The sequence below is a fragment of the Struthio camelus genome, chromosome 6, assembly GCF_040807025.1.
Source record: "Struthio camelus isolate bStrCam1 chromosome 6, bStrCam1.hap1, whole genome shotgun sequence".
NCBI lineage: Eukaryota > Metazoa > Chordata > Aves > Struthioniformes > Struthionidae > Struthio > Struthio camelus.
In genome coordinates this window covers 35,233,979-35,261,416 of record NC_090947.1, presented here as the reverse complement: position 1 = coordinate 35,261,416, position 27,438 = coordinate 35,233,979, and the positions used below count along the sequence as shown (strand labels likewise).

The 27,438-nt window shown below is 36.0% G+C and overlaps 2 protein-coding genes across 4 annotated transcripts in view; both read left to right on the top strand.

Moving 5' to 3' along the window:
• Positions 1-17,099, top strand: part of ZNF148 (zinc finger protein 148) — a 36,519-nt gene extending 19,420 nt beyond the window's left edge. Inside the window, exons 1-7 of one of the 3 annotated variants that reach the window (XM_068949120.1) lie at positions 280-1,186; positions 1,960-2,305; positions 3,527-3,652; positions 6,809-6,932; positions 7,599-7,682; positions 13,737-13,855; positions 14,204-17,099. In XM_068949120.1, the coding sequence (XP_068805221.1) occupies positions 1,976-2,305; positions 3,527-3,652; positions 6,809-6,932; positions 7,599-7,682; positions 13,737-13,855; positions 14,204-15,799 (2,379 nt within the window). In that variant the 5' untranslated portion in view covers positions 280-1,186; positions 1,960-1,975 and the 3' untranslated portion in view covers positions 15,800-17,099. Of the gene's footprint in view, positions 1-279; positions 1,187-1,959; positions 2,306-3,526; positions 3,653-6,808; positions 6,933-7,598; positions 7,683-13,736; positions 13,856-14,203 lie in introns of those variants that run through there. The other 2 variants (XM_068949119.1, XM_068949121.1) reach the window with 2 other exon arrangements.
• An 8,355-nt stretch (positions 17,100-25,454) lies between these two features.
• The window catches only part of SLC12A8 (solute carrier family 12 member 8), a 67,289-nt gene continuing 65,305 nt past the window's right edge, over positions 25,455-27,438 (top strand). The window contains exons 1-2 of the mRNA XM_068949117.1: positions 25,455-25,550; positions 26,008-26,182. The gene's annotated coding sequence lies outside the window, so the exon portion shown is untranslated. The remainder of the gene's footprint in view (positions 25,551-26,007; positions 26,183-27,438) is intronic.

Here is a 27,438-nt window from a genome sequence, read left to right as displayed (position 1 = left end):
TGTGAAACTCAGAAATGTACTTATCAGAACATCCTGTCAGTCAGTCTTTCTGTGATACGTACAGAAATTCACAAAGTCATGACAGAGAATAGAGACAAACATTCTTTCACTTTTGACTTATACTGCATGAATTACTACTAGAAGATGTTAAAGCTGTTTTTTTTTCTTTTTATGTTTGGGTTTTTTTGGAGAAATTGAATTTTACTTGCAGAAGATAAGAACTAATAGTAGTATTTGAAACAAAGTCTAATGTAGAAGAACTGTGAGATCTTCATCAGCGAGTTCTGCTAGTGGATTGCAGAGACTCCAGAATCTCGCCTGAGGAAGGGCTGCTATTTATTTTGTAAACTCACCATAGTTTGGTATACACTAATCTTCACAACGGATTAAGATATATCTAGAATTTTCAGAAGATTTTTCAGATAAAGAAGATGCTTTGGAAGGTGGTTTCTGTGATGAAACTAAAAATTGGAATTTAAACATTACATCTATATTTGTTTGATCCAGTCATTTTGCAAGTCGGCAGGGTGTTAAATTGAAACTGGGTTTTCGTGTAGAATTTCTGCAAGGTGATGTCCCTGCTGTATTCTAGGCAGAGAGAGATTTTAACTTCTTTGGTTACTAGTTGTCATCTGGAGCTGTAGGGAGAGAAAAGTAGCCTCTGATTAAGGCTTGAATTGAGATGGAGCCGCTGATTTGTTTCCTGTTCCCATGCTGCGCTGTTAGGGAGGAAGAATATGTAGCTGGTAATTGGTAATAGACCAACATCACATGTATATCATAATTCTGAATGCATCTGTGATTTTAAAGGTGCTGATGCTATAATAATGCTCCCTGCGATATCTGTCGTGTATTTTGGCTAGGCCTGTTCTGTATTGTTCAGCTCTGCTGTGCCTCTGCCCCTATTGCTATGATGGAGGCAGTGGTGTTTGTGTAGCCTCTCCACTCCAGCTTGGGGAAAACGGAGGGGTGGAGGAAGGGAGTCTGAAGGAGTGAGCAGAGCCGACGTGTGTGGCGTGGGTAGGAATCTGGGGGCCTGGGGAGGAGCGTGAAGGAGGATGATGCTGTGGTGACTGGACATCCAGTATGCCGAGGAGAAGAGTCGTCTTAGGACTACCTTGCAGTGAAGCCTAGAGGGCCGTGTCCCGGCCTTCTAGCAAGATCAGGTCAACTGGGAAAAAGCAAGGTGAATAAGTAGAAGCTACCACTTTCAGCTTCACCGAACCCTACTGCCTCCTGTTAAAATGGTTTGATAATGCCATGAGGCTGTTTGGAGTATTATGATTTTTTTTTTTTTAACCTACATGTGGATCATCAATCAATGCAATGGTATTGCTGTGCACTACTGGAATTCATATTTTCTGACTAATGCTCCAGTGGCTTAGTTGGTATGGAAATGAATACCCTTTTTATAAACAAATTTGACTTCTCCCTAGTCCTTCTTAACATATACCTTTAGCTAAAATGTTGCCCTTTCTCTTTTTTGCTGTTCCAGCAGCTAGAGTATGCCCCCGGGGCAGTGATGGTAAAAGAGCCCTTAAAGGATAAGAAAGTAGGGAGAGCAGGATAAAAATGGAAGAGGCATCTCTAGAAGATAAATCAAAACAGGAGAGGAAAACAGAATAAAAGGGACACGAAAAAGAAGCCATTTTCTAAGGCATCAGGAGGAGAATTAAATTCATTCTAGCTGTCATTTAGTAATAACTTTTCCAGTAATCAAAAAGCACTTAGTTATAAACTTTTGATTTGAAAGTGTATGTTTGTGTATATATGCCTGAGGGTGAGAGAATTATGATGCTGACTCAAGATATCCAGCATTTCAGTTTTATGTGGGTATCAGTTTTAGGAGTATGTGCATGTGTGTTGAGTACCGACTGAGTTCTTGCGAAATGTTTTTAAATAAAAATTTTAAGTAAGAGCACCAATTTTAGATGTTTACTATTAAAACTTTCTTTGTAGGTTATTGCACTTAAGAATGAACATTGAAGACAAGCTGGGAGGATTATTTCTTAAATGTGGTGGCATAGACCAAATGCAGTCATCCAGGGCTATGGTAGGGATGGGTGCAGTATCCGACCAGTCTGGAGTGTCGGGAGAACGGCAAGAGGCAGTGCTTCAAGATCGGACTATGGCGCACCAAGAAATTCTTGCAACAGATGAAGTGTTACAGGAAAGTGAACTTCGACAGCAAGAGATGATTTCACATGATGAACTCATGGTCCATGAGGAGACGGTAAAAAATGATGATGACATGGATACCCAAGACAGACTTCCTCAAGGGCTGCAGTATGCTGTGAATGTCCCTGTAAGCACTTTCTTTGTGAAATATGGAGAAATTACTAGGAAGCATGATTTGGTAGTCTTATTCTACTCTGGCAAGAATTTATTAACTGCTTGTTTGGATTTTGATTATCAAAATATTTATGAATAGATGCTATTTATGAAAATGTCATTTGCCTCTGGCTGTGGATAAAATTTGCTAATTAAATATAATCTTTTAGTATCTGTTTTATAAATATTTTATAATCAGGCTGTTACCATATGAATTGATGAGTTAAAATATGCTCTTTTAAAGATATTTAATGTCAAGGGTAACTACAAACCAGAATAAATAGCAGTATTAAAAGGTGCATACCATTTATGCTGTTCATGGTACAATTTAGTGTCTCTTGCCTATAGGAAGCATTTTCTTATATATATTTTCAGAGTATGTGGACGCTTAGCAATTGCATTCACACTGCAGGTTGGACTGTGACACTTCATACATGACCATAAATATGCCCCTCCTTGATACCTGATAGAAGGTGTACCTCATCTATCCCAGAGAGAATGTAGATGACTTCCTTTGAAAAAAGAGTGTCTATCTGTAATACAGCACATCATCACTGTTACCCTTCAAACATAAAGGATAATTACAAGGACTTAAAAAGTAGATAGCCTTATATATGAAGAATAATCTTTATAAAGGTAGCATTGTTAAAACATTAGGCTGTTAGCTGTAGATCAGATGGTTCAGGTGTTAGAAAAATGTAAGAATATCCTGCTCTTCATTAAAGCTTACATTAGATCAAGAAATATTTTTTGGAAAAAAACTTCATTAGCACTATTCTTGTTTTCTTAAAAAAATACTCTTTGTTTTAAATATCTATAATAAACTATTCCGTTAAATCTTGCATTGACAATACACGGACTAAAGTAAAATAGGTATGAAAAACTGAATGGTTGTACAGATGGAAGTGATTTTAATATAACAACTGATCTCAAAATCACCACAGGTCAGAAGGAAAAAAGACATTCGGAGATGAATGAAAGGATACATCAAAATGTCACTGTAGAAATTAACTATGCCCTTTTTATTTAAGATACTTATTATTCCTTTCACTCAAATTTCTGAAAGAATGAAACCACAAGATAATTCCCTTAGAAAAAGGTTTTCTGTTTCAGCAGTTTGTCATCTTCTAAAATTGAAAGATTGCTTTTCTGTAGTGAGAACCTTACCTGAAACTGGCACTTGGTATCTTAACAGATCAGTGTAAAGCAAGAAATTACCTTTACTGATGCATCTGAACAACAGAAACGAGACAAAAAACAAATACGAGAGCCAGTAGATTTGCAGAAAAAGAAGAAAAGAAAACAGCGTTCACCAGCAAAAGTAAGACATTGATTTGGCAAAACCAAGATTAAAAGAACCTGAAGATTTGGTTGACTATGACTAATTTCATTAGCACTTGAAGTAGTTAGGCTGGAAATTGTTTGTTTGCTCAGTAAAGATGCAGTTTGGAAGTTTACCAGAGACCCAAAACAAAACCTGATTATAACACTGTTTTTCTTTGAACTCTTTTTAGCAACATGAACCCTTGACACATTTTAACATCTATCTCTCCAGGCAGTTCTCTTTCCAAACATTGCTTTTTAAATTATGAGTCGGTAGTTTTGTAGACGACTTATAAATCATTACTCTGTATATATCTAATAATAGTTGTGCTTTCATGTGAGCCTGATAATTATATATGCTTTATGCATAGTGAAAAGTTCTTAAAAAGAAACCTAAAATGGTAGTTTTGAAAATTTTAAAAAGTTCACTAATGTATATAAAATAACCTACTGGTAGGGAATATTCCTGTGATCATAATCATCTTCATATATGTATTTATTGATATCAAAAGAACCTTATGATAGCTGCTGGTTTGTTAATTCAAAAATTGTTTTGAAGATCCATTCATGAAGAATATGTACCTCTGTATGTCTGAAAAGCTTAGATTTTCTTCTGTTGAGACTCACTTCAGATAAAAACAGCACCAAATGAGGTGAGGGCCGAGCACTGCAGCAGTGTTATATTGTCTAGTAATTCTCCAAATCAATATTAATCTTCAGATGTAAAATAGAACGTATACAGGATGCTCTGACAGGCAAAAATGAGTTTTATATATATATATATACACACACACACACACACACACACACACACACACACATATATATATAAATATACACATACACACACACACACATATAATCACACAGCAGCATTAAAATAAGCCTGCTCAGAAATCAGCCCAGACTGCATATACATTGAAGGAAAACCCACTCTAACATCAGCAAAAAATCCAAAGCCTATTTGCAGTTTTCCCAAGGTTAGGTACCTTTCAGTCCTCCCTGAACCACTGTCAAGTTAGGTAGCGTTTGTAGTATTCTTGGAAAGTTGACAGATTGTTTCAGATTGGGTGTGGCAGCAAGTTCCAAATCTTTTGCATTGAGATACTTCTCCCTTCGGTTAAAAAAAGGAGCTCTAGTTCGAATACCCTCCACAGATCACTTCCATGGAAACTTTGCAAGGTAGGAGAGGCGTGTAGCCCTCTTCTAACAGACATGTACTTGCATGCTTCCTTTATATCTCCCAATCTGTCAGTGTCATTCTTTTGCGATAACAAAAGATTGAAAAATGATCAGGAGGATCATTAAACAGGTTCTTCTTCAGACTTTCCCCCTACTTTTTAAAAGATTTATAAGAATACAATGGCAGAAAGAAGCTAAAGGACTAATACAGGTGAGAGCCGACTCCAGTTTAAGTTAGTGTTCCCAGAGTACTTGGGTTGATTTTTCCATCCAAACAGCCCCTGTGGCTTTTACATATGGAAGTCAATTAATATACTGAAATACTTTAAATTTTATTTTATTTTAACTTGCTCATCATACACATAAATGTCAATAGCTTTGATGAATCCTGTCTACTTCCCCCCACGCACGCACACGCGTGCACACATACGTACACAAACATACATACACTTTTTGTTGCTTTTAATAGGAAAGCTGCACTGACAAAACTAATTTTCTTAATTTAAGAGGCAGTGAATAGATACAGTAGTAGAACCCAGATCTGGGCTGTCTATGAAATTAAGTATATTTTCTGCACAGTTATTAAAAAATTTCAATATAATATATGAAAAACATTTCATAACATGTATTTAAATTTAAGTAACCAGTCAGTGCTTCATTAGTACTCTTATCAATACAGAACAGAATTTTTATAATTGTCTGTATCTGTGACTTATTGGAGCTATAATGTACCAATCTGATAAACGTATGAATGTGCTTGTCCTTCAGAGTGAATGCACAAGATTTTGTTGGCTCAAGATTTCACCCTTGCTGAGTTTTGATGCAGCAGAATAAAACACTGTTTAAGTAAATCCTACAGTATTTGCTCCTTTTACAGATAAATTGTTATTTCGATTATTCTGACTCTCCCTTTCTCGTCACTATCATTATCATAAACTCCTCAAACTTCCTAGTTAATCAAAATGCAGATGTGTTTTCCCCAGCAGCCTTTTTTTTTTTCTCATGACAAGGGATTTAACTGTTTTATTTAAGGTTACTTAAGCTCTTCTTTATAGTTCTGTTTCCAGTTAAGTTAAACTTTTGGAAATGTAACTTGCCAACTTTCTTATTCTCTTGCCAGAGATAGTAGGGGTTTTGTTGCTGGGTTTGGGGGTTTGGGTTTTTTTTTATTTTTATATTTTATTTATTTATTTTTTATTTTTGTCAAATAGACAAAACCTGTGATGAGCTTTATTGAATGAGATAGATATAGTGGAAATCTTGTTCGTTTAAGTTTTTTCAAATTCATATGAAAATAGCTGCTTTGATACCAAAGCTTGCATGTGGAAAGTTGAATTTGTCAAGGAACTGCTCCAACATGTGTATTGTGTGAGCAATATTCTGTTGAGTGAAAAATTTGAACAGGGAGAAGAATAATACTGTTCTTCTGGTTGTATGGCTTTGAGAGTTTGTTTTTTAAAAACAATTTGTCTCTGAGACTATTGAGATTATGCAGACGTAGATAATTTGTATGACTATCTGGGATAAGTTTTAATGCACTTTAACAAACATTTAAAATCGTGATTGAAACAAGAATATAACATTTCACTTCTCCTTTGAAATGTAATTAAGCATGGTTCTGTGCCCAGAAGGAGGTTTGGTTACTTTACCTCCTTTCCACCAGACGGACAAAGTAAACAGTAGCATATACAGCGACTCAGCTATGAATAGGGAAGCTCTAAGCTGGTTTTCCATGACCTGCTTTTGTCTCTGTCCTGTTGAAATATCTTTTAATACAATGAGACACAAGTTGGATTGGGCTGCGTTTGGCAATGTAAACTAAAAGCCTATCGGATAGTTTTGTGGAAATTAGCATGGTTTACCTGAAATATTTACATTTTCTGCATTAAACAGATTAATGTTTTTTTTTTTGTAGTGAATAAGTCGTCTTTAGAGGGTAGTGTGAGAACAAATTTTACTCTTTTTAAAATAGATCCTTACAATAAATGAGGATGGATCACTTGGTCTGAAAACCCACAAATCTCATGTTTGTGAGCATTGCAATGCTGCCTTTAGAACCAACTACCATTTACAGAGACATGTCTTCATTCATACAGGTACTGCTTGACTTCAAATTGTCTTTTCTACTATATAAAGATTTGTTTACTTATGTTAAAAATGTTTTCAGCTCTATGCGAATTTCCGTTTTAAGAGTGTAGCTAACGTGGCATCTAAGCTTAGAGATTCCATGCACCAAAGTGTCAAAAGAATACCAGAAAAAAAAAATCGACATATGTTTAATAAACTGAAGACCTAACTGTTTACAAGGTTTCTTTTCTTTCTTTATCAGAAAGTAATGGGTTGACTTGTAGCCTAAGTGCCAAAATTGACCCCTTTGTAAAATGTGCTCCGGCTGCTTATTTGTCTACCTGATGAGGTATCTCTCTGGTTCGGAGAAGTGAAAAAGGTACTTACCATTATAATAGCTTGCCAGTGTCCTGAATACAGTTTTATGCCAGCATCGTGATTGATCTTGTTCATGAGGAAATTACAGCCATTTCAGATCGCTCTTCCATGCTAGTATTAATGTGACTGATAGGGTCATGGAAAGAATTCTGGAGTTCATTTATTTAGTAAGACTAATGTTTTTTGGTATTAGAATATTTTTGGAATTCGCTCAGATGCTGGGTTTTTTATAGGCATTTTTTGTATCCTCAAAAGTAGTTATCAGAAACAACAGTGTGTAGTTATTAACTTATGGATGTGGAATTATATTGTTCAAGGTGAAAAACCATTTCAGTGCAGTCAGTGCGACATGCGTTTCATTCAGAAGTACCTGCTACAGAGGCATGAGAAGATTCATACTGGTGAGTATAGTGCCTTGAGTATCTTTACTGGCGTGCTTAAGAACTGTTTCCCCACTCAGGCAAGGTTTCCGATAACAAGTATGCAGCCTAAAATCCTGCTGTAGTTTGTTTTGACTTAACATATGTTACAAAACTTTTAAAATTAAATAGCTCTGTGCTTTTGACTTGTTCCACTTTTCTTTGGCCGTAAAGTGAGTATAAACTCTAGTAAGCAAATTTGAAAATAGTATTCTAAAAATAACCCAAGTAGCGAATCCTGCAGTTTGTGTATTCATAAAAGTCCAGGTGTGTTAAACAGGTGTGTCTTTTGTTTTATCAAATTAATTTGGACAATTGGGACTTCCAAATCACATCTCAGTAGATTTTTTTTATTTCTTTTGGAATTTGATGGAAAAGTGCCAGGACTAAAATGGCCAAAATGCCTAACCCCAAAGGTATTAGTATCAGCATTACTCTTCAAGCTTTTTTGAAAGGTTTAATTCAGAACTGTTCTAAAAATAAGAGCCTTAGTTTGAAAATATGCAATATAGGTCAAATAAGACCCGAAGTTTTAAGTCAAAGAGAGTTAAAGTTTATACATACTTGTTTATTTTTTTTATCTTGTTGCACTGCACAAAACCACATTCTTTAACAGGCTTGGCTTCATTGGGTTTTTGGCATTTTGGTGCATGGCCTTTCAATCCCTCTGTAAATATTTTGTAAGATGGTCCTTTTGGACTAGATGCCAATTTCTCAGCCTGTTTTACAGAAAGGCAGAGCTGGTGAATGTGCACAGTGTTTCTTGGCTGTAGCATTTAAATAGATACGAAAGCTACTAACACGCAGTGCAGTGTGTGCATGTGTAAGAGTTGAGAGGGAAAGAAACCTCAGCAAAATGAATTTTCAGAGCAGTGTACAGAGAGTTGCATGCACAAATGCCCTGTTGTTTATGGGATTTTTGTATCCTAGGTTGCCATGACTAAGTAGGTTTCCTTCAGCCAGCCAGCCACAGAAGAGTCCTCCATTCTTCTGTCCCACGTCTTTGTTCTGTTCCTAGTCTTTCCTCTGGCTCTGAATTGGTGAACCATGCTGCCTTCACTTTGTGTAGATATTATTCTTGAAAAGAATGCTCACTTGCTCTCTTTCTTCCATCTCCTCCCTCCCCTGCCCCCCAAAAAAGAAAAGGCAAAAATTTAAGCATGGTTGTTTTTTTTTTTTTCTTTTCACTTTTTTCAGAGGAATTTTTTCTGAGGATTATTCCCTGTACGTGGCTTTGAAAATGAGAGTCTGGGCGATGTATTTAATTAACGCTTGACTGCAAATTTTATATACATTTATCTGTTCAATCTTTTAAAATTCAACCTCTAGCTCTAAAGAGAATTCTGCTATGTTGATTGTAAGCTTTGGAGGGAAGGTTTCGTGATGGTGGGGAAGCTGAGATTTTTTTCTATCAGCTTTTACCTATACTACTCTTCGTTTAGCAGAGGAGAAGCTGCCATTTAACAAATTAACCATACTGTTATCTGTTTTAGATAACTATCTTTTCCTCCTTTCCTCAGCATCCTGCTGGTTTAGTATAGTTTGATTGAGCCTTAGAAAATTGAAAATGGTGATTATGTTTAAATTGTTGAGTTATGGGTGTTTCCTAGATAACAACTATACAAATGCTTAGGAGAAAGCATGTAAGACCCAACTTCCAATTCTCACTTTACTGAGCTAGTTTCCGTCTTGCACTTTTAGTGAAGTTGTGCTTATTGTGTGTGTGTGTGTATATATATATATATATATATATATATATATATATATATATATATATGTATATAGGACTTGTTCTGAAAAAAACTAAAAGCATTAATCTTTAAAAAGGTTTTTTTTGAAGTTCATTTAGTAAGTAAGTATTTGACTAGCGCTGATTTGATTTCTTGTCACAGTTGCAGTATAGTTAATTGGCATTCTACTTACCCTTCGGTACTTTCACTTCTATATGGTAGTATTCACGAGCCTTTATTGGCTGTGTAGTGTTACTCTGTTGTTCGGAGTTGCATAACTGAACCCATCCAAAAAAGCTGAAATTCCAATTTACTTCTCTAACCGGAAGGTGAGCAGTGGATCTGTGTTTCTCCCTCTGGTGAGAAGGAAGGAGAGCTCTCTTCAGAGTCTTCCTACCCTGAGAAATTTTCCTTTTTTTTTTTTTTTTTTTGCTTTTTTATCTCTCTACCAACATTTGGCACCAACATTTTTTTACAATGTTCAAAACATTGATGAAGAACAGGATGTTTCCTCCTCTTTTTAAGATCTTTATCAATTTTTCAACTTTAGTATTTTAAAGACCATCGAAGACAGTGGTAGCAGTCAGAAGCCATATTTTATGCCTGTGACAAGCCCTGATCTTATGGGTGCTGTAGCTCGTTCCAGTATGATTTGAATTCTATTCTCTGAACCACTCCCACAAATGAAATGTTATGAGGGAAGTAGGAAGCCATCAATGAACTGCCTTATCCTATGTAAATAATGAAATGGTTGCATCTAAAAGCAGACATTGCATTAATACAAAATTTACTTACTAGAAACAATTGTGTGTACAGGGCGGGTAGCAGTGATAGGACCATGCTGCTAAATTTGTCATTAACGATACAGAAAATTGCCATTTCAGTTCAGAGGAAGAGTCATCGGTAGATTAATATTTTCATATTTTGAGTTCACTAGGCTCCTGAAAAGAATACCAAAAGTGTTTTTCAAAAATGTCTGCTTCCTTTTTGTTGACGGATGTTTCTGAACTCCTTCCCTACTCATACATTCATGTGTCATCTCCTAATTCTGTAACCTACCCCATTTTGCATTTTAAACACAAAAAATTAAAACAAATAAAAAAAAAAAAAGAAACATTAAAAAAAATAACGCAACATTGGGGCTAACAATTCAAATGCCTTATTATTCAGTCATACTGCTTTTTTATTGCCTTCTTTCGTATTTTATCATTTATATTTGTCTGTTTAGATTTTAAACTCTCCCAGAGGTTTACTTTTGTAATTGTTTTTTGTACACATTGTATTTGTAGCTATAAATAGGACTTTTGCTAAGTTTTAATAGATTTCCTATATAGACACAAAACATACTCAAAGCATCTTAAGAATATTCTCCTTTAGGCGATTTTGATAAATAATGCTTATAATTACTGTATTTTTAAGTGTTGCCTTTTTTTTTTTACATCTGATTCTTTCCCACTCACAAACTTATTTCAGAACGATGTGTCTTGGACACTTCCTACATTAATAAAAGATTATTATTAAAGATCTCCTCCAATTGCAATATGTCTGGTTTTAAGTGTACAACAAAATTTCAGAAAGCATCTGAAGTTTCAGGCTTCTGCTAGGGAGCAGGCATTATGGGAAGTATATCTTCACATTCATTTTTAATTTTTTCCTAATATTATCTTCCTTATGAAGATTAAAGCAAGAATTAAGTATAGTATCCGTTTCACAAAGTGTTTCTTAATCTTACTTGCAGAATATCGTGGAATTCTACTGAAAAGTATCATTTTCCATGTTGTACTGATTAATTTGAGGGCATTGTCCCCAAACAGATTATTTTTTCTTCCTATTGAGACATGGCTAGCAATGCTTTCATGTGTACCCTCAAAGTCTCCAAAATACCTGTCACAGTCTAATGCTTTTCCACACTGTATGGAAGCCATTTCAAAGTGGTGCGTGATCTGGCACAGACACATAAGCTGCTGCTGCCAGAGGTATGTATCTGCTATCTTTATCATTGCTGGTGGTAATACTCTACAAAGAAAAAAATGAAAACCTCTACTTGACCCTGCTGAAGCTGTGAAAAGAGAAATAGGTAGATAGTAGGATCTTCTGCCAGTAAATAACTAGCTTAAGTAGAACGATACTGAGGCCTCTATGACCGTATGACAAAAACGGGTATAAGGCTGAAGGTAAGTGTATCTTTGAATCATTCTGTATTCTAGCCTTCCTGGGATAGCTGGGGGGCTCCTTTGGAGGGCTGTTCAAAGCTAGGATAAGACTGAGCTCTCTTTCTTGCTTCTCTGACCTGGTGTGGGTTCTGGTAAGACTCAGAGTAGTCTTCATCCCAAGCTACTGTGTGTTTCTCTAAGAAAGGTTTTAGAGAGTGGGAAAGCAACTTGCAGACAACATAAGGAAAATTCTTTGAAGGGGCAGTATAAAGGACGCACAAAGTGGAAGAGTGGAACAAAGGAAAAGAAAGGACTAAGTGGAAAGGAGTAAAAAGTAGTCTTTGGGAGTGGAATGGTTCGGTGTATAAGACTAGAACAAAGATGACCTGAAACAGTTACCTCATCTTCTTTACAAGTGAAGATAGGGATTTGAATTTGATTCAGAAAGTCTCAGCAGGCTTGGTATAAATAAAACACTGTACTAGTAAGTGTGTCTGATGAATAAAGAGAACATGAAAAGAAGAATGAAACTGGAGTTAGACAGGTAGGAAATAGGCCTACCTAAAATTCTCCAAGAGGAGAATTTTATTACAGTCAGTACAAGAGATAATGAAATGGTAGTTAAGTGTTATAATATATATATAGAGGGTGCAAAAAACCCCAAGATTTTATGGTGGTTGTTAATAAGAAATGGCCGAGGTTAGTCCTGGACTAAATGTGAAGGAAGAATTAGGATACTGGTGTCACAACACCAGTAGAAACCTGTAGAAAAAAAACTACTGATGGATCTCAGAGATCTTAGGAGAGAAGATCATTGGCTTTAGGAGAGGATAACTTGGAGATGGCCACAGGTCATCCAGGAAGGGATTAATTGAGAAGCCATACGGAACGGTAAGAATTAATAATTGGAAACAGGGCATTGGCTTAGAAAGAGGGAGATTTAGAAGTTGCCTGGAGTTAAGAAGGTCAAAACTTTGGGTGTTAATGATCTGTCTAGGGGCAAATGTGCAGACAGATATTCTCCACTGTAGTTTCTATAGATACTAACACCTTACTTGAAGGTGTAGTCATATCAACTGTATTTCTACTTGGAGAGGATATGGCTAAATATCACTATTCTAAATAGAGAATATACGTGTTCATAATAGTAAATTAAATAATTTGAAAAATAAAAGAATATTATGTCTTATTACCTCAGAAAAATTGAGAAAAATAATCTGCATATTTCTGGAAACAAAAGATAGATGTTTTCTATGCCAAAAATCAGAGCAATACAGCGTCCGGAACAAAGAGGATGTTGGCAGATGCTATCAGGAGAATTCATAATCTCTACATCAACTCAAAAGATTCTATAATAATATTAAGAGGTAGGATTACTGTTATTCAGGATGAGTTCTGTTGAATAACAGTGAATTTCTGTAAGAGCAAAACTAACTTTTCAGATGTTTAGAATTTTTAGAGTTCATCAGAGAAACCTAGAAAGTAAAAATATCAGATGGAAAAATAATTCAATTACCCTGGATCAATTTAGCTGCAGAGATTTGTTGTTTTCAGCTCCCTTTTCCTAATAAGAACAACTCAGGATTTCCAGCCAAAATAATAAGACTTTTCTGGAGCAATTACTTCAGTTCTGCATGCAGATATCAGGAAAGAAAAAAGTAAAGTACAGAGAACCCTGCAAGTATCTTAAATTGAAAGCTTGCAAATACATAATTATTTTCTACAAAAAAATGGGACTGTGTTATCTAAGTTGATGAGAGAATGAAGGTGTTTTATATCATCTTCTGTCGTAAAAGGATATGTAGCAACAGTGTAGGAAGGATATCTGTCTGTCTTTGTAGTTCTTCATTTGTTAGGTTAAAGAGACATGTCTGTAACCATATTAGAAAGAGAGGGAGAGAATTTAGTTTCTTAAAGCTTTTTTGGTCTAAATGCCTTTTTTCTGCTTTTATGATTATTTTGAATCATCAGACCATACTGAGTCCTAAGAAAACTGTGACATGAGCAAGCCCTAAGTTGTTTTTTCAATAGACTAAATCCTTTTCTTTATTACTTCCAATAGAAACTAATATTTTACCTGAAAATTGTATGGAAAAACTTTTTTTTGAGAATTTATTTTGTTTAGATTAATATTGATACGTGTTTTTTATCAGGTGAGAAGCCATTTCGTTGTGATGAATGTGGTATGAGGTTTATTCAGAAGTATCACATGGAAAGGCACAAAAGAACGCACAGTGGAGAGAAGCCTTACCAGTGTGAATATTGTTTGCAGGTAAGAAGATTTAGTGAAACTTTTCATATAGAACACCTTTCAGTTCTTCAGTAGTACACATGGGAATTTATCCAGATGTTGCAGTTATGTGCATACATATAAACTTTCAAAAGAATGTGTTTTTTCTGTTATGGTAGGCTATCTTGGTGTGCAGGTGGAGCAGAGTTACAACTGTCTCTACTTGATTTTATAGTTTTTGTTTGATGCTTCAGACAACGCTGTGTTGTGTGACGGTTCATTAGAAGTTGGTAAAGTGAACGAACTGTGAAGTAAAGTTGTTAGAATCAAGGATTTCTTTTTCTATTGCTAATATATTTATTTTTCTCTAATTAAAAAAATCTGCTGCAGTATTTCTCCAGGACTGATCGTGTGCTGAAACATAAACGTATGTGCCATGAGAACCGTGACAAGAAACCGAACAGAAGTGCCACCAAAGTTGGCTTTTTGCCATCAGAGGAAGATTCTGGTTTCTCTACACCTATGAAAGACAGCTCCTTGCCAAAGAAGAAGAGGCAGAAAACAGAGAAAACAAAATCTGTGGATAAGGAAAGTACAGATAAGTCAGAACAGAAGAAGGACAAAAATGACTATTTGCCTTTGTACTCTGCTAGTACTAAAGTGAAAGATGAATATATGGTAGCGGAGTATGCCGTTGAGATGCCACATTCTTCTGTCGGTGGGACGCACTTAGAAGAAGCAAATTCTGGAGAAATACACCCACCTAAGCTGGTTCTCAAGAAAGTTAACAGCAAGAGGAGTCTGAAACAGCCACTTGAGCAAAGTCAAACCATTTCACCTTTATCTACATATGAAGACAACAAGGTTTCAAAATATGCCTTTGATCTTGTGGATAAACAAGGTTTACTGGACTCTGAGGGTAATGCTGACATCGATCAAGTGGATACATTACAAGAAGGGCCCAGTAAACCAGTACACAGCAGCACTAATTATGATGATGCAATGCAGTTTTTAAAGAAAAAGAGGTATCTACAAGCAGCTAGTAATAACAGTAGAGAATATGCCTTGAATGTAAGTACCATAGCATCTCAGCCTTCGGTAACACAGGCAGCTGTGGCAAGCGTCATTGATGAAGCTGCTACAGCATCAATATTAGACACACAGGCGTTGAATGTTGAAATTAAAGGTAACCATGACAAAAATGTCATTCCAGATGAGGTACTGCAAACCCTGTTAGATCATTACTCGCACAAGGCTAATGGACAACATGAAATATCTTTCAGTGTGGCTGACACTGAGGTGACCTCCAGTATATCAATCAATTCTTCTGAAGTATCTGAGGTAACCCCATCTGAGACAGTTGGAACAAGCTCTCAGGCTTCCTCATCAGATAAAGCTAGTATGTTACAGGAATATTCAAAGTTTTTACAACAAGCTTTGGACAGAACTAGCCAAAATGATGCCTATTTGAACAACCCAAGCCTTAATTTTGTGACTGATAACCAGACTCTTACAACCCAGCCAGCATTTCCTTCCATAGAAAAACAGGTCTACACGTCTATACCGGTCAATAGCTTTCGATCGGGAATGAACTCCCCGTTAAGAACAACTCCAGACAAGTCTCATTTTGGACTAATGGTTGGTGAATCGCAGCACCCTTTTCCCTTTTCAGGTGATGAGGCAAATCATTCTTCCTCATCCTCTACACAGGACTTTTTGGATCAAGTAACTTCTCAGAAGAAGGCAGAGGCACAGCCTGTTCATCAAGCGTATCAAATTAGCTCCTTCGAGCAACCCTTCAGAGCTCAGTACCATGGGGCAAGAGCTGGCATATCATCTCAGTTTAGCACTGCCAATGGACAGGTGAACCTTCGGGGACCAGGGACAAGTGCTGAATTCCCAGAATTTCCATTGGTGAATGTAAATGACAGTAGAGCTGGGATGACTTCTTCACCTGATGCCACAACGGGCCAGACTTTTGGCTAAGAAATCTTTGTAAATAATACTGGCACTTTAGAACACATTTGTCGAAACGGGGTTGCTCTGTATAAGACGGAGTTCTGTACAGCTTTTAAGAGCGATATGTTAAAACAAAAGTAAGCTGATATTAGCAAGACCAATAACTGCTTTTATTTTTTTTTTTGGTTAGTCACCAGTCATTGAACTGCCTGATGTTGTTGCCCCTATCAAAGGCAGTTTATTATTCACTTGTTTGAATACAGAAACTATTTTACCTTCTATGAAATTTAAAATAAACAAAATCCCCAGGTAAGACTTTCCCCCATGATTATTTCCTAACTGGTTTCCTTGTATGCTTTGGGAGGACAGTTATTGTCTGATATTATTCATATTGTCATTTCTAAGCTTGTCAGCATACTCATTGCTCTTCAGCAGGGAATCAACACATACTAAACCGACAGAATAAACTATAAGTTTCAAGGTCAAGCAATTATGGCTTTAAAAGATGGCATTTTCTAGAAGAAGATCCTTTCTTCCATCTTCGTCAGAAATAATTTTAGACCATTTGCCCTTTATTTTTGCTTTGCATTACGTTGAGTTGTTTGTGGAGGAGAAAATAAATTCTGATAGACTAACTCTACTATTTAAAAGCCTAATTAATTTAAAATATTTTAAACACTTTTTTTTAGCCAAATACCTAACTGCTAATGCCTTTACTTCATTCCTGAAGTAATGTGTATTTCTTTGTACAGCTGAATCTAGATGTAACTTTTTAATGACTTTTTCATATGCAGATATCAAGATTTTGAAGTTTTAGTTGAAATACTCCGTAGATGACATTCCCAATTACATAATGCTTACACAAACTGTGTATTCCAAGATTTAAAAGCTTAATTGTACCTTACCCTACATATTCATAATGATTAACATAGAGCACTTAGTCTATTTGATAGTTTTTGATTTCTCAAAAAATAAAGCTATTTTAGATTTTTAGGTTTGATATGATTGCATCATTGTCATCTCATACAGCTCCAATTATTTTAATACAAATTGAGATTGGATATTCTTAGCTTCTGTAAAAACTATTTTAATTCTGTGTCTAGAATTTTGACAATTCAGATAATTAAATTTGCTGAATTATCCCAAAAAGTTGAAGAAGTGGGCATTCAAATTGCGTATCTTTTTAGTGTTTTCATAGTGAAATTCATTACAATTTTACCAACTGAAACTGTTGAATAATGCTAGTGGACAGAATTTCTTTTTGAGCATAGATGAGTGATCAGAAGCTTTCATTGCATTTCACAATATAAATAAACTACAAACTTTATCCCTGTACCATGAATATGTTTTTTTGACTAGTACTTTGTCTTGAAGTATACAGTATGGTACGATAAGTAGTTCTGTGTGCATTTTTAAGGTTGTAAGATTTGAGTAGCTTAACTATTGTGTAGTTTAAGTTAACAATTTACAGATTTTTGAACAGTATGTTCATTCTATTGCACCTTCCCTAAAGGGACACTGTCTGGTAGTTTAAGGCAGTTTAAGCCTAGCAAAGGCTGATTAACCAGGGAAACCCATGCACGCACACACACACATATATGTGTATATATATATATATATTATTATTTTTTTTTAATAGGGATGCATACATCCTTTCACAGCACTATCACTACCTGGTGTCTCTCAAGTAAAGCCATCAGCTAGTAGAAAAATCTGCATCCCAAGAGGCTAAAATATATTCTGTCTTTTAAAAGGACTTGAGTCGGACACACAACACTCCCCACCTCTTCCCAAAGTAGTAGCAATATTTTTTCTTAAGTTTTATTGTTAGGAACCTGATCTCTGTGAACCTTCTCTCTTTTCCAATGTGGTATGGCTAATAGTGCACTAATTTCACTTGGTACAGTTGAGGAAGAAAGTGCATTTGTAATCTGTGGCTTGTTTCCTGCATTGTCAAGAAACCTAACTTACCTAACTTCTTTCTTAATACTTTTCTATAAGAAAACAGATACTATTTGATTCATTGACATTGTATACCTGGTGTATAACATAGGAAGGTGTTCCTGCATGCTATCGCTTACCAGTTATTTGGTTTGCAGATTTGTCCCTGAGTTAAGAAGAATGAACATCAAGGGAGAATAGTAAATCCCATATGGATTTGTAATGATTCGTGTAAGGAAATTTCTTTGAAAGAATATTTTTCATCTGATTCATGTCTATTTGTTTTTCTTCCTTTATGATCAGTTTGTTTTTTTTTTTGATCTTGCATCCTTCCTTGCACAGGCGTAATAAATATGGCCCCTGTATCCCAGGAAGCCACCTCTTGTAAAGCATGTTTCCTTGTCATCGTTCATCTCCAGGAGATTTTGGCTTTTGCTGCCTGAATAATGCTGTGTTGATGTCTTCGTTCTAGTGTCCTGTCCTTGCAAATAGCTGGTCATTAATGGCACTATTTGTTAAATACGACAAGCAACAAAAGCCGAAAAAAAAAAAGAAATAAAGTAAGTTGGGGCTAGGTTACCACTGCACTCATCTGGCCCCATAGGGAAATAGGAGGGAATGAAGCCTGCTTGCAGATTGATTCAGCTTTATTTTTAAAAGTTATTGCTTTGCTACTCTGATGTGAGAAAGTGCTAGAGGAATAGGAAGGAGTAGCTCTCCGTCCATGCCCTCTTCACACTGAAAACTGCAGCTTGGGTGCCTGAGCAAGTTACTGTACAGAGTGAAAGAACTTGCTCTTCCCCAGAGCAAAATGGGAATCATCTGAAGAACCGTTATTCCTCATGTCACAGTTTGTTTTCTAGTCTGCTGCTGAGCCATTACACCTATCCTCTGTGCCTTAGGACAGGTTGTGAAGTCCCCGTCTAGCCCACAGCGGCTCTCTCGTAGGGTTCTTTCACACGTATGATTACAGTGGTGGTGTGCATAGTTAATCTATTGATGCTTGAAGCTTTCTGTATGGAGGAGTTAACCAAATATACTGCTATAATTTCCTGAGTACATACCCTTTTATTCTGGGATGAGCGTGTATGTCATTTTGGGAGGTTTCTCTGTGTAAAAAGCTCTTGCTTTTTTAACGATGACATTATTTTCAAACGTTTTCCGCTGCTCGTGTTTTGCTGCTTTTATCCTGCTACGGTTGCACACTCTTCGTGCTGATCTGGTCAATGTTCATTTTCGTTCGTTTTCCATTTAAGCTGAAAGAGGTGGAAAGAAAGTGGCTTTGGTTTTCTGTTCACGTACTGATATTCAGTCACCATAAGTTTGGGCATAGCGTTTGTATTCTACAGAGCTAAGAGTAGAAGGTTATAGGTCATGCAAGCGCTGAATGTGTGTGTGTAAGGTGACTCTTTTTTTGTGGGTATCTCCTACTGATAGTGAAAGGTTGATTTAAAAAATAGGAAATTGATAGCATCTGTTAACAAACTCCCTCTCTATATACGTATGTATGTGTGTGCGTGTATATGTATATATGCATACACACAAACATATATGAATAGGCCACATTTTGAACCTAAATTACTTGACAGTGTCCCTTTTAGCATGAGTCCTTTTATATGTTTTACCGTTGATATAACAGGCAATGAAGGAATTGGCTTGTAATGGTATACTAATAAGCATTTACATTTTCTTCATTTGATTTGAGAGTGGTGAATTAATCATAAACTACAAGCTTTGGGGAGAAGGATAACAATATGCATCACTGTATGTTGAATTATGAGTAACCACATAAAAATTTTAAATTGAGTGATAAAAGAACTATGTTTATGATCTTGTGTCTTCTAGTGTTGTCTTAAGGAAAACTGTGGTTCCAGAAGAAAATAGGACAACAAAATATTCATGTGGATTAACACTTCCCTTACTTTTATATTGTACTTGTCAATTTTGGGGATGAAGGTAGCTTTTAATTGTTAAATGAGAGATACAGTAAAATCTTGCTAATTCGCTGACTGTTAATCAGAGCATCCAGTAAGTTTTGCACATCCATGATGGTCTCTCCCCACCTCTCTGCAAAGTTCTAAAAAATACTGTAGTGAGGTCTCGTATTAGGGATCCTGTATTGCTTCACCCAAGTATACTACAGAATCTATATTAGTATACTGGGAGGTACAAGAAACATCAAAAACTAAATTACAATTGTCAAAATAAACGAAGAAAGTATGTTTTGTGATGTGACATCCTTGCTTTTCTTGCCTGCTTCTTCACTATTTTCAAAATTGTGATTTGTGAAGGGTTTCTAAGTCATTGCTGCGAATTATTGGGGTTCTACTGTAACTTTTGGAGTTTATTCTGAAGAATTTGTGTTCTCCTATGAAAACTTTCCACCTGGACATATACAATATATTCCATGCTTGTTCAAAGTATTTTTATAGTATTTGTATCATATGTAGTAACTATTTGAAATGAACCAGAATATTTGGATGAATCCTCCCTAAATTTTGCAGCATTGGATTTCTTTACGTATGTATATTTGCTAACTAAATTTTGTTTATAAGGATTTTGATTTTTATTCTTGTTCGTTTGCTTGTTTAAATACGATTGCAAATTGCAGGGAAAATCCTAATTTTCCTGGGAAACCATTTGGAAATTTTAACAGGCAGAAATATGCTTATGCAGTTGGTACCAGTACACATGGGAACTTTCAAATTACATGTTTGGTACTGAAGCAGTGAATAATGTTACACTTTCCTAGTTTTAAATGTTTTGCTAAAATGAAGCCTTGTAACTTTGAAAGTTCATTCAACTTATGGTAATGCATGTTTATGTTAGGCATGTAATGCATTTAGCTAAAGCTCACGTTGCAAAGGACAAGTACTAAGAAAGTATTACTGCTAATGAAAAGGAACGTCTTTAAGTTAAAATTTAAACTTTTGTTCCATTTTAAATTGCTTTGTGTCAGGGAAATAAATTTATAGTTGCTTTTGCTAAAACTCTGCATATAAAACCTTATGTTTCCTTTTTAAAATCGTATCTTTTGGTAGGAAACAAACTGAGGCAAGCAAACGTTTCTAAGAGTTGTTTCTTGCTTTCCTTAATCCAATGGATGGAAAGGTAATATTGTGTAAACAACATTATTTTATTTTTTTATGCAATATCATGCTGTAAATATGATTTATCAAATAAGGATGTACCTATGATTGAATCTTTGATTCTGCACAGTTAGAGTTTATATATAAATATAAATGTGTCTTGACAATCAAGGACTTATGTCAGTCTTCCTTTATGATGTTTATTATTGTTATGCATTCCATTTGTTTGAATTAAGTACAAATGTGGAAATTTGTATTGTCTGTAAAGTATGTAATGTTTTTATAGCTTGTTTAAAAAACAAACAAATCCTGTAAATACATACGAACTGATCACAGTACCGCTCTGTTAGAAGGCATATGATGTTGTACTGTTTGTAAGCAATAATACAGGACAGTGCTAACTTTACAAGTAGCATAAGGATAGTTCCAAAAATACTTTTGGAGTTAATAGCCTTGTTTGAGTTAATGAATACTCTTAATCATTTTTTTATAAATAAATTCAAATGTCCTCCTGCTGGAGTATATAACGTTGTTTACACAGCACAATTTCAGTCGCAGAGGGGACAGTCTTTAGATCTATGGCTTCATCCGTACACACTTTGAGTAAGAAATGAATGGCTTGGCTGCACTTCTGCAAGATGAGGAAGACTGCAAAAGTTGAATAGCTCTGTCTCTAAAGGATGAGAGATACTATTCTGCTTCTGTGCTGATTCCTGACAATTCCTCTACTTAAATTTGGAGTCTTTAAGTCCCGATACTGAACTCATGAGACTTGGGCCTCCAGTAGAAAGGAGTAGTTCTCGTCTTATTTCATGTGCAGATAAACAGTGAAACTTACAAGTCACATTTCATTTGGGTTGCTTATTTTTCAAATTATGAGTTACGAGATGATGAGATGGTTTTATTTGATTACTAAAACATCAAACTTACCGTTTGAATTGAGTAGGTATTAGACTGTACAGAGCAGCATAACTATTTGAACACAGTCATCACTGCTTTAGAACCTCCCCACCCCCAATTTATAAATGTATATGACCTACGTTTTATAGAAAAAAATGTTTTTAAATGCTAGTCATTTATATAATATGTGCTTTGAAGGATTTGCTAGTCCACTTCTGTCACTTTTAGTACACTGGTATCTTTTATATGTAATGTATGCTTTTTATTATTGTAGTAAAGCATTTCAGTAGGAGGAATTTTGCAACAGTATGAGGGGTTGGAATTTTCATTGTCAGAAATGAATTATACTGGACTTTGTCTGTGTAGTCTTGTCTTTCTTTTAATGCTGTCTGGAAGGGAACTTGGTATGCAATAAAGCAAGTGACCTCCTTTTATTTTGAAGGCATACTATGTAGTGCTGAATTGAATATGGAAATATGATGAATCTGAAGAGAGAGAAATTAGTACAAAATCTAGTGTACAGGAGAAAATAAATGTGTTATGAAAAACCTGATGATATATATAGTGGAAAACTGTTACAGTGGAATTTCTGATATAGTGTTATTTTCCTTAAGTCCATATGCCGCCTTTGTATTTCAGCTAATAAAAAAAAAATCCTTATAGATAATTTTTTGGCAGGATTATAGGTTTATTTCAATGATTATCCAGTATTTCTTTATTCTACAATATCAATTCCGTCCCTTTATTGTCAGTGTAAAAATTAAAATGACAAAAAAGATCATAACGTGAATTCCATCAGTAAAACTCTGTATATAGGCAACAGATGGCTTTGTAGGAACCTGAGAAGTATGAATTTGTATATTCCTTATGTTTCTGACAGAGAGCAGTAGGTGAGTCTTTCTTTATTCCTGTGAAATGAGGAATTTCCTGATACAAAGTGTGGGGGTGTGCGTGCGTGCGTGCGTGTATGTATGTATATGAAGGATATTTGGGTCTCATGGCAAAACCGATTCAAATACAAAAGGATTTGCTGTAGTTCAAGACGTGGCTTACATGTAATATGTAAAAAAACAAAAACCATATAAATTTCGTAATCAATTCAAAAAGACAAAAATAGTTTTGCAGGAAACAAAACTATTTGGATAGCAGGCTTGACCAAATGAACTTTTTGGTTGAACTTGATATATTTTAAATGATTCTATTTCAGCCTTTATTTCTGCCCTAAAAGCAACTTAAAATATTTCGGAAGTTAATCTTCCTTTTCATTTGACTGTGAGTGTAATTTATATCATGGTTTACAAAATATGGCATGAAGGATTGGATTGTTTTATCTGTATAATACAATGAAAGATTGCGTTTTACATGATCATGGTGAATGGTATTGTATTCTTAGAATTGATTTATTCATTACGTGACTTAAATGAGTTTCAGCGCTTTTGACATTACTGTTTTCTTATGGTTAACTTAGTCATTTTGGGTTTATAATACCCTTCTATGTATCATGATACTAAGGGAAGTTATGTTTTTGCTTTATTTTTAATTAAACTAATAGTTTGATAATTTATATTTGCAAATGATGCATTTTAAATGTGGTCACTTGCTGTTTGAAAAATAAAAATACAGAATACTGTTTTATGAATAGACTTAGCAGTATTTTTCATGTTAGATACTTTCAGACAAAATCTACTTTCTTAATGAGAAGGACGAAGGCATGTGTGCAAGAACTAAAGTGGATAATTTCAATAATTAAATATCTAAATATTTGTTTTGAGACATAGCAAACTGATTTGGTTTTTCTTCCCCTTTGCTTCTCCTCCCTGTTTTCTTTGATTATAGAAAACAAAATTACCTTACGACTTTAACTTTCATCCTGGATTTCTAAGATTGCGTTATTGTAGTAGTGGAATCACTTTAATAGAAACATGTAGTATCAGACCCACTTTCCTTTTGTGATTCTCATTTACACTAGAGAACCTTTATACAGCGCCAGCAACTCTTCATGCAAATGAGAATCAGGAATCATGTTTTAATCTCAGTTGTAAGAAGGGTGACCTTTATTACTGAAGTTTGTAATGCATTGAGTAAAAATATGCCATGTGTACAATACATAATTTCATAGTGTGCATAGCATGTGGAGTATTTAATGTGTAAGACGGATTTTTCCTGCCTTGAGGAAGGAAAGAATAAGAAATATTGACGATCGAAACATTTATGCACTTAAAAAAGCAGAAACGTGTGGATCAGAAATAAAAGCAGCCCCTTAGCATCACTTACTGATAATTTAGTTTTCCTTGCCTTTATGTACTCATGCTTTAAAGGCATTGTTTTCCTGAAATCTTTCTGATAAACACTTGTTTTTCGTGAAATAGGTGGCTCTGCTGATTTTTCTTTGCATAAGAACAGTTTTATATAAGTAAATGTTAAAGTCACAAAATGCCTTTTAAAGAGAGAAAATCTAGTAAGTTCTGAGTTAAAACTTGAGCCATGATCAGATGGTCACTGCAGAAAGAGCTGGGCAGGTGCAGATGTTAGTGGCTCCCTGGCTGCTTGTTGCAGCCCCAGGCCTGGAGTCAGCAGGATCAGGACATGGGTTTTGTCACCCGCGACCTCAGGGAGCCTCCTGTGAGCGGCAGGGCCTGCACAAGAGACATGTTTTTTGTTTGACCTCAACTTAAACCTTTTCTGAATGTTGTTTAAACCCAGTTGACCAAATTTGTGTAGCAGTAGAGGAAGAGCACTCATGGGAGTTGCTCTGGTGACTTAGCCAGGGGCACAGTAGCCTTAGCAGAGACCTAGCTGCACAAAGTTGCAGGACAGTGATGTATTAAATCAGCTCAGTCATTTCTGCAGGAACTATCTGAAATTGGCCTTAGTAAGGCTGCCCTTACTCCAGTCCCTTTTAGCTGTGTAAGACCATAGCCATTGCTGTCTTTTAGTGCCTTTACGTTCTTCTGAAATACACAATGAATACAGCAGTATGACTTGATATGACTTCTGTTTCAGTATTGCTCCACTGTGCATGTTGTGGTGGTGTTTTAAAAATAGCTATATATAAAGAATTTAACATGGTATGTTAACCTCCGTCTAGTATAGTAACTACTTCTAATTGTTTTATATTTAATAGTCTTAAACTGTGGGTGTACTCTCCAGTATGCCTGAGGAAGTGGTATCTGCTTACTCAGCCACCCTGCTTGTCTTTGTTTCTGTTACGTGTGCTTACATTAGTTATACAGATTTTTGTTTGAATTACATGCTGGAAAGAAGAAATCAGAACTGATAATTTCTACATATTGACTTTCATGATGAAAATAGTCAAATAGTAAAGTGATATTTAAAAAGGACATTTTGGCAACATTTTCTTGCCAAAAAAATTGCCAGAAACTAAATTTTGTGTTGAGTGAGAAAAATAATCCATTAAACTTGTTCTATTTTTTGTTAGGAGAAGGAAATAATTTTCTGTTAAAATGGTTGCTTGTTTATTTAGAAGGTTTTAAAAAAATCTCCATTAACTTAAAATTGTTCCTGGACTGCACAAAATAAACCTTTTAATAGCTCCTAGGTAGTGAGCAATTTGTGAAAGTAGAGAGATTTGGAGGCAGGTTGGTTTAGGAGGTAGTCTGGGAGAGTGTCCTTGTCGTTGGTCATCTTGTGCACTGCACTTGCCAAATCAACAGAAGATCATTTCCTATAGAATATTGTTTGCTCTTTTGTCTGCTTCAGTTGTCAAGATATGGACTTTAAGGAGGAGTATTTTCCACTGGAACCATGTTCTATCATGGGGGCTTAAAACCGAGCCCGTGCCTGCAGTTGTCCTTTCTGAAGCAAGCAACTCTGCACTGGTCTCTCAGGTAAGTCGCCTCCTAGGCAGCATCTTTCTCCTTTCACATCAGGGCTGATCTTCCCTAATGCAGCACCTGCTCTAGCTTTTGAGTTTCAAAGGCAGGCAAACGCATATGTGTATCAGTGGCAGAGTTTAAATACGATGATTTGGTGAGGTCCCATCTTAAAAGGGGAGAGGGGGTGGTTATTTTTTGCACTCTATCCACCTAAATTGCTATTGCATGTGTCAGGAGCCACAGACATCCAGCAAAAAGGCATGGGATCCAGTTCTTCCTCCTTTATATGCACTTTATATGCACTTATTTCTGGACATTTGCTGGATGTACAAAACAGCCATGCGCTCTGAACGTGTTGTTTTCCCACTTGGAGTCTATCTCGGTGGGCCAGAGCCAAAGTGTGATTCTGTGTAAGAGCTGTATGCTGCTGCCTTCGAGCAAAGTGACGTGACTTTTGTTGTGCCAGCAGCTGCGCCTTTCAAGCCTCTCAGCTCTCAACGTGGGTGCTCAGTACCAAACCAAACTGTGCAAATATCTGTTGTCCTAGTTCCATGCATCGCTATTACGTCGTACGCAGGTGCCTTCATTCAGAGGAGGTAATGCTTTCTCTGCCGCATAGCCTGTGGAGCTGTTATCTCAGAGAGGTAAGCTGGCACTGCTACAGAAGTACAAGCTGCACCACTGAACCCATGTGAGTTTTCACAGTTGCTTGCATATAATCATTATTTTCTCATGTTCAGAAGTGATGATTAGTGCCATTTTAGAGAGGTAGAAGTGAGATCAAAGGCACTAGGCTATTCTAAATGAAGCCCAGGGGATTTCATTATTTTAGCAGCGTAGTTCATAAAACATTTCGGTGTTGTAATATGAATAATGGCTGTTCAAAATGTGTAATTTTTATACTCTAAAAGCTCTTCAGGGGCAGTAGTTCCTTATTTGGTCCATCCTGTCAAATCAAGAGAGATGATGAAGTAACGACTGCGAGTGCTGGGAATATTTTCAGGATAATCACAAGGTAATCTTGATCGTGGAGTAATGTGTAAGAACAACGCAGAGAACATCATCAGGAGCGCAAAGGGATGACTTACTTGTTTTCTCTCAAGTCCAGTATTTTCTTCCATTTGCTTTGCCAGTTCCTGGAAGCTTGTTATAAAGCCGTCCAATTCTAGACAGATCAGCACAGCCTAAGAAAGTTACAATTCCAAAAGAAGGAGAAGAAAATGCAAGGAGACCGATATACCAGACCAGTTTGTCTCTTTTTCCTCAGAACAGTAGTCAGTAAGGAGTATTTTCTTCAAGGCTATATTTATTAGCTTAAAGGAAAATGTCAAATTAAAATAATGTTCAAAATTAAACTTTGAACAACAAAATGCTCAAGCACCTAGTTAAACGTGTGACTAGAATGGTGGATGCTGCAGCTCTTTGAAGGTGAGCCATAATGACAGCATGTGTCCACCTGATGTCAGGTATGGAAAACACTTAACTCGGTAACTCGCTCCGTCGTCGTTGTGTTGCCTGGAACTCTTAAAGAATTGAAACAAGAATGTTGTTTGTGGTGATGCTCAGATACTGTACTGATAACCGCTGTATACATGTGCTTAAAGGAATGCAGTAAAATGCATTTGAAAAGCACACGTTTTACAGTTTAGAACCATGAGTGACCTCAAATAGAAAAACGCTGGCTCTTCATCCACGGTACTCTATTTTGGGAGTATATTCTTTACATTTCGGCAGGCTGTTTTACTATGGATCTAGGGCTCTTCTGTAGGTCGGTAAGTGATGTGACTAGCGTGTAGGTTGTGTGGTTTATTCACAGTTCTGTCCTTGTGAAAAGTGAGCACATGGGTGCGTACCTGTGAAATCAGCTTGCGCGTTGCTGTTAGAAAAGACAGTGGTGCCT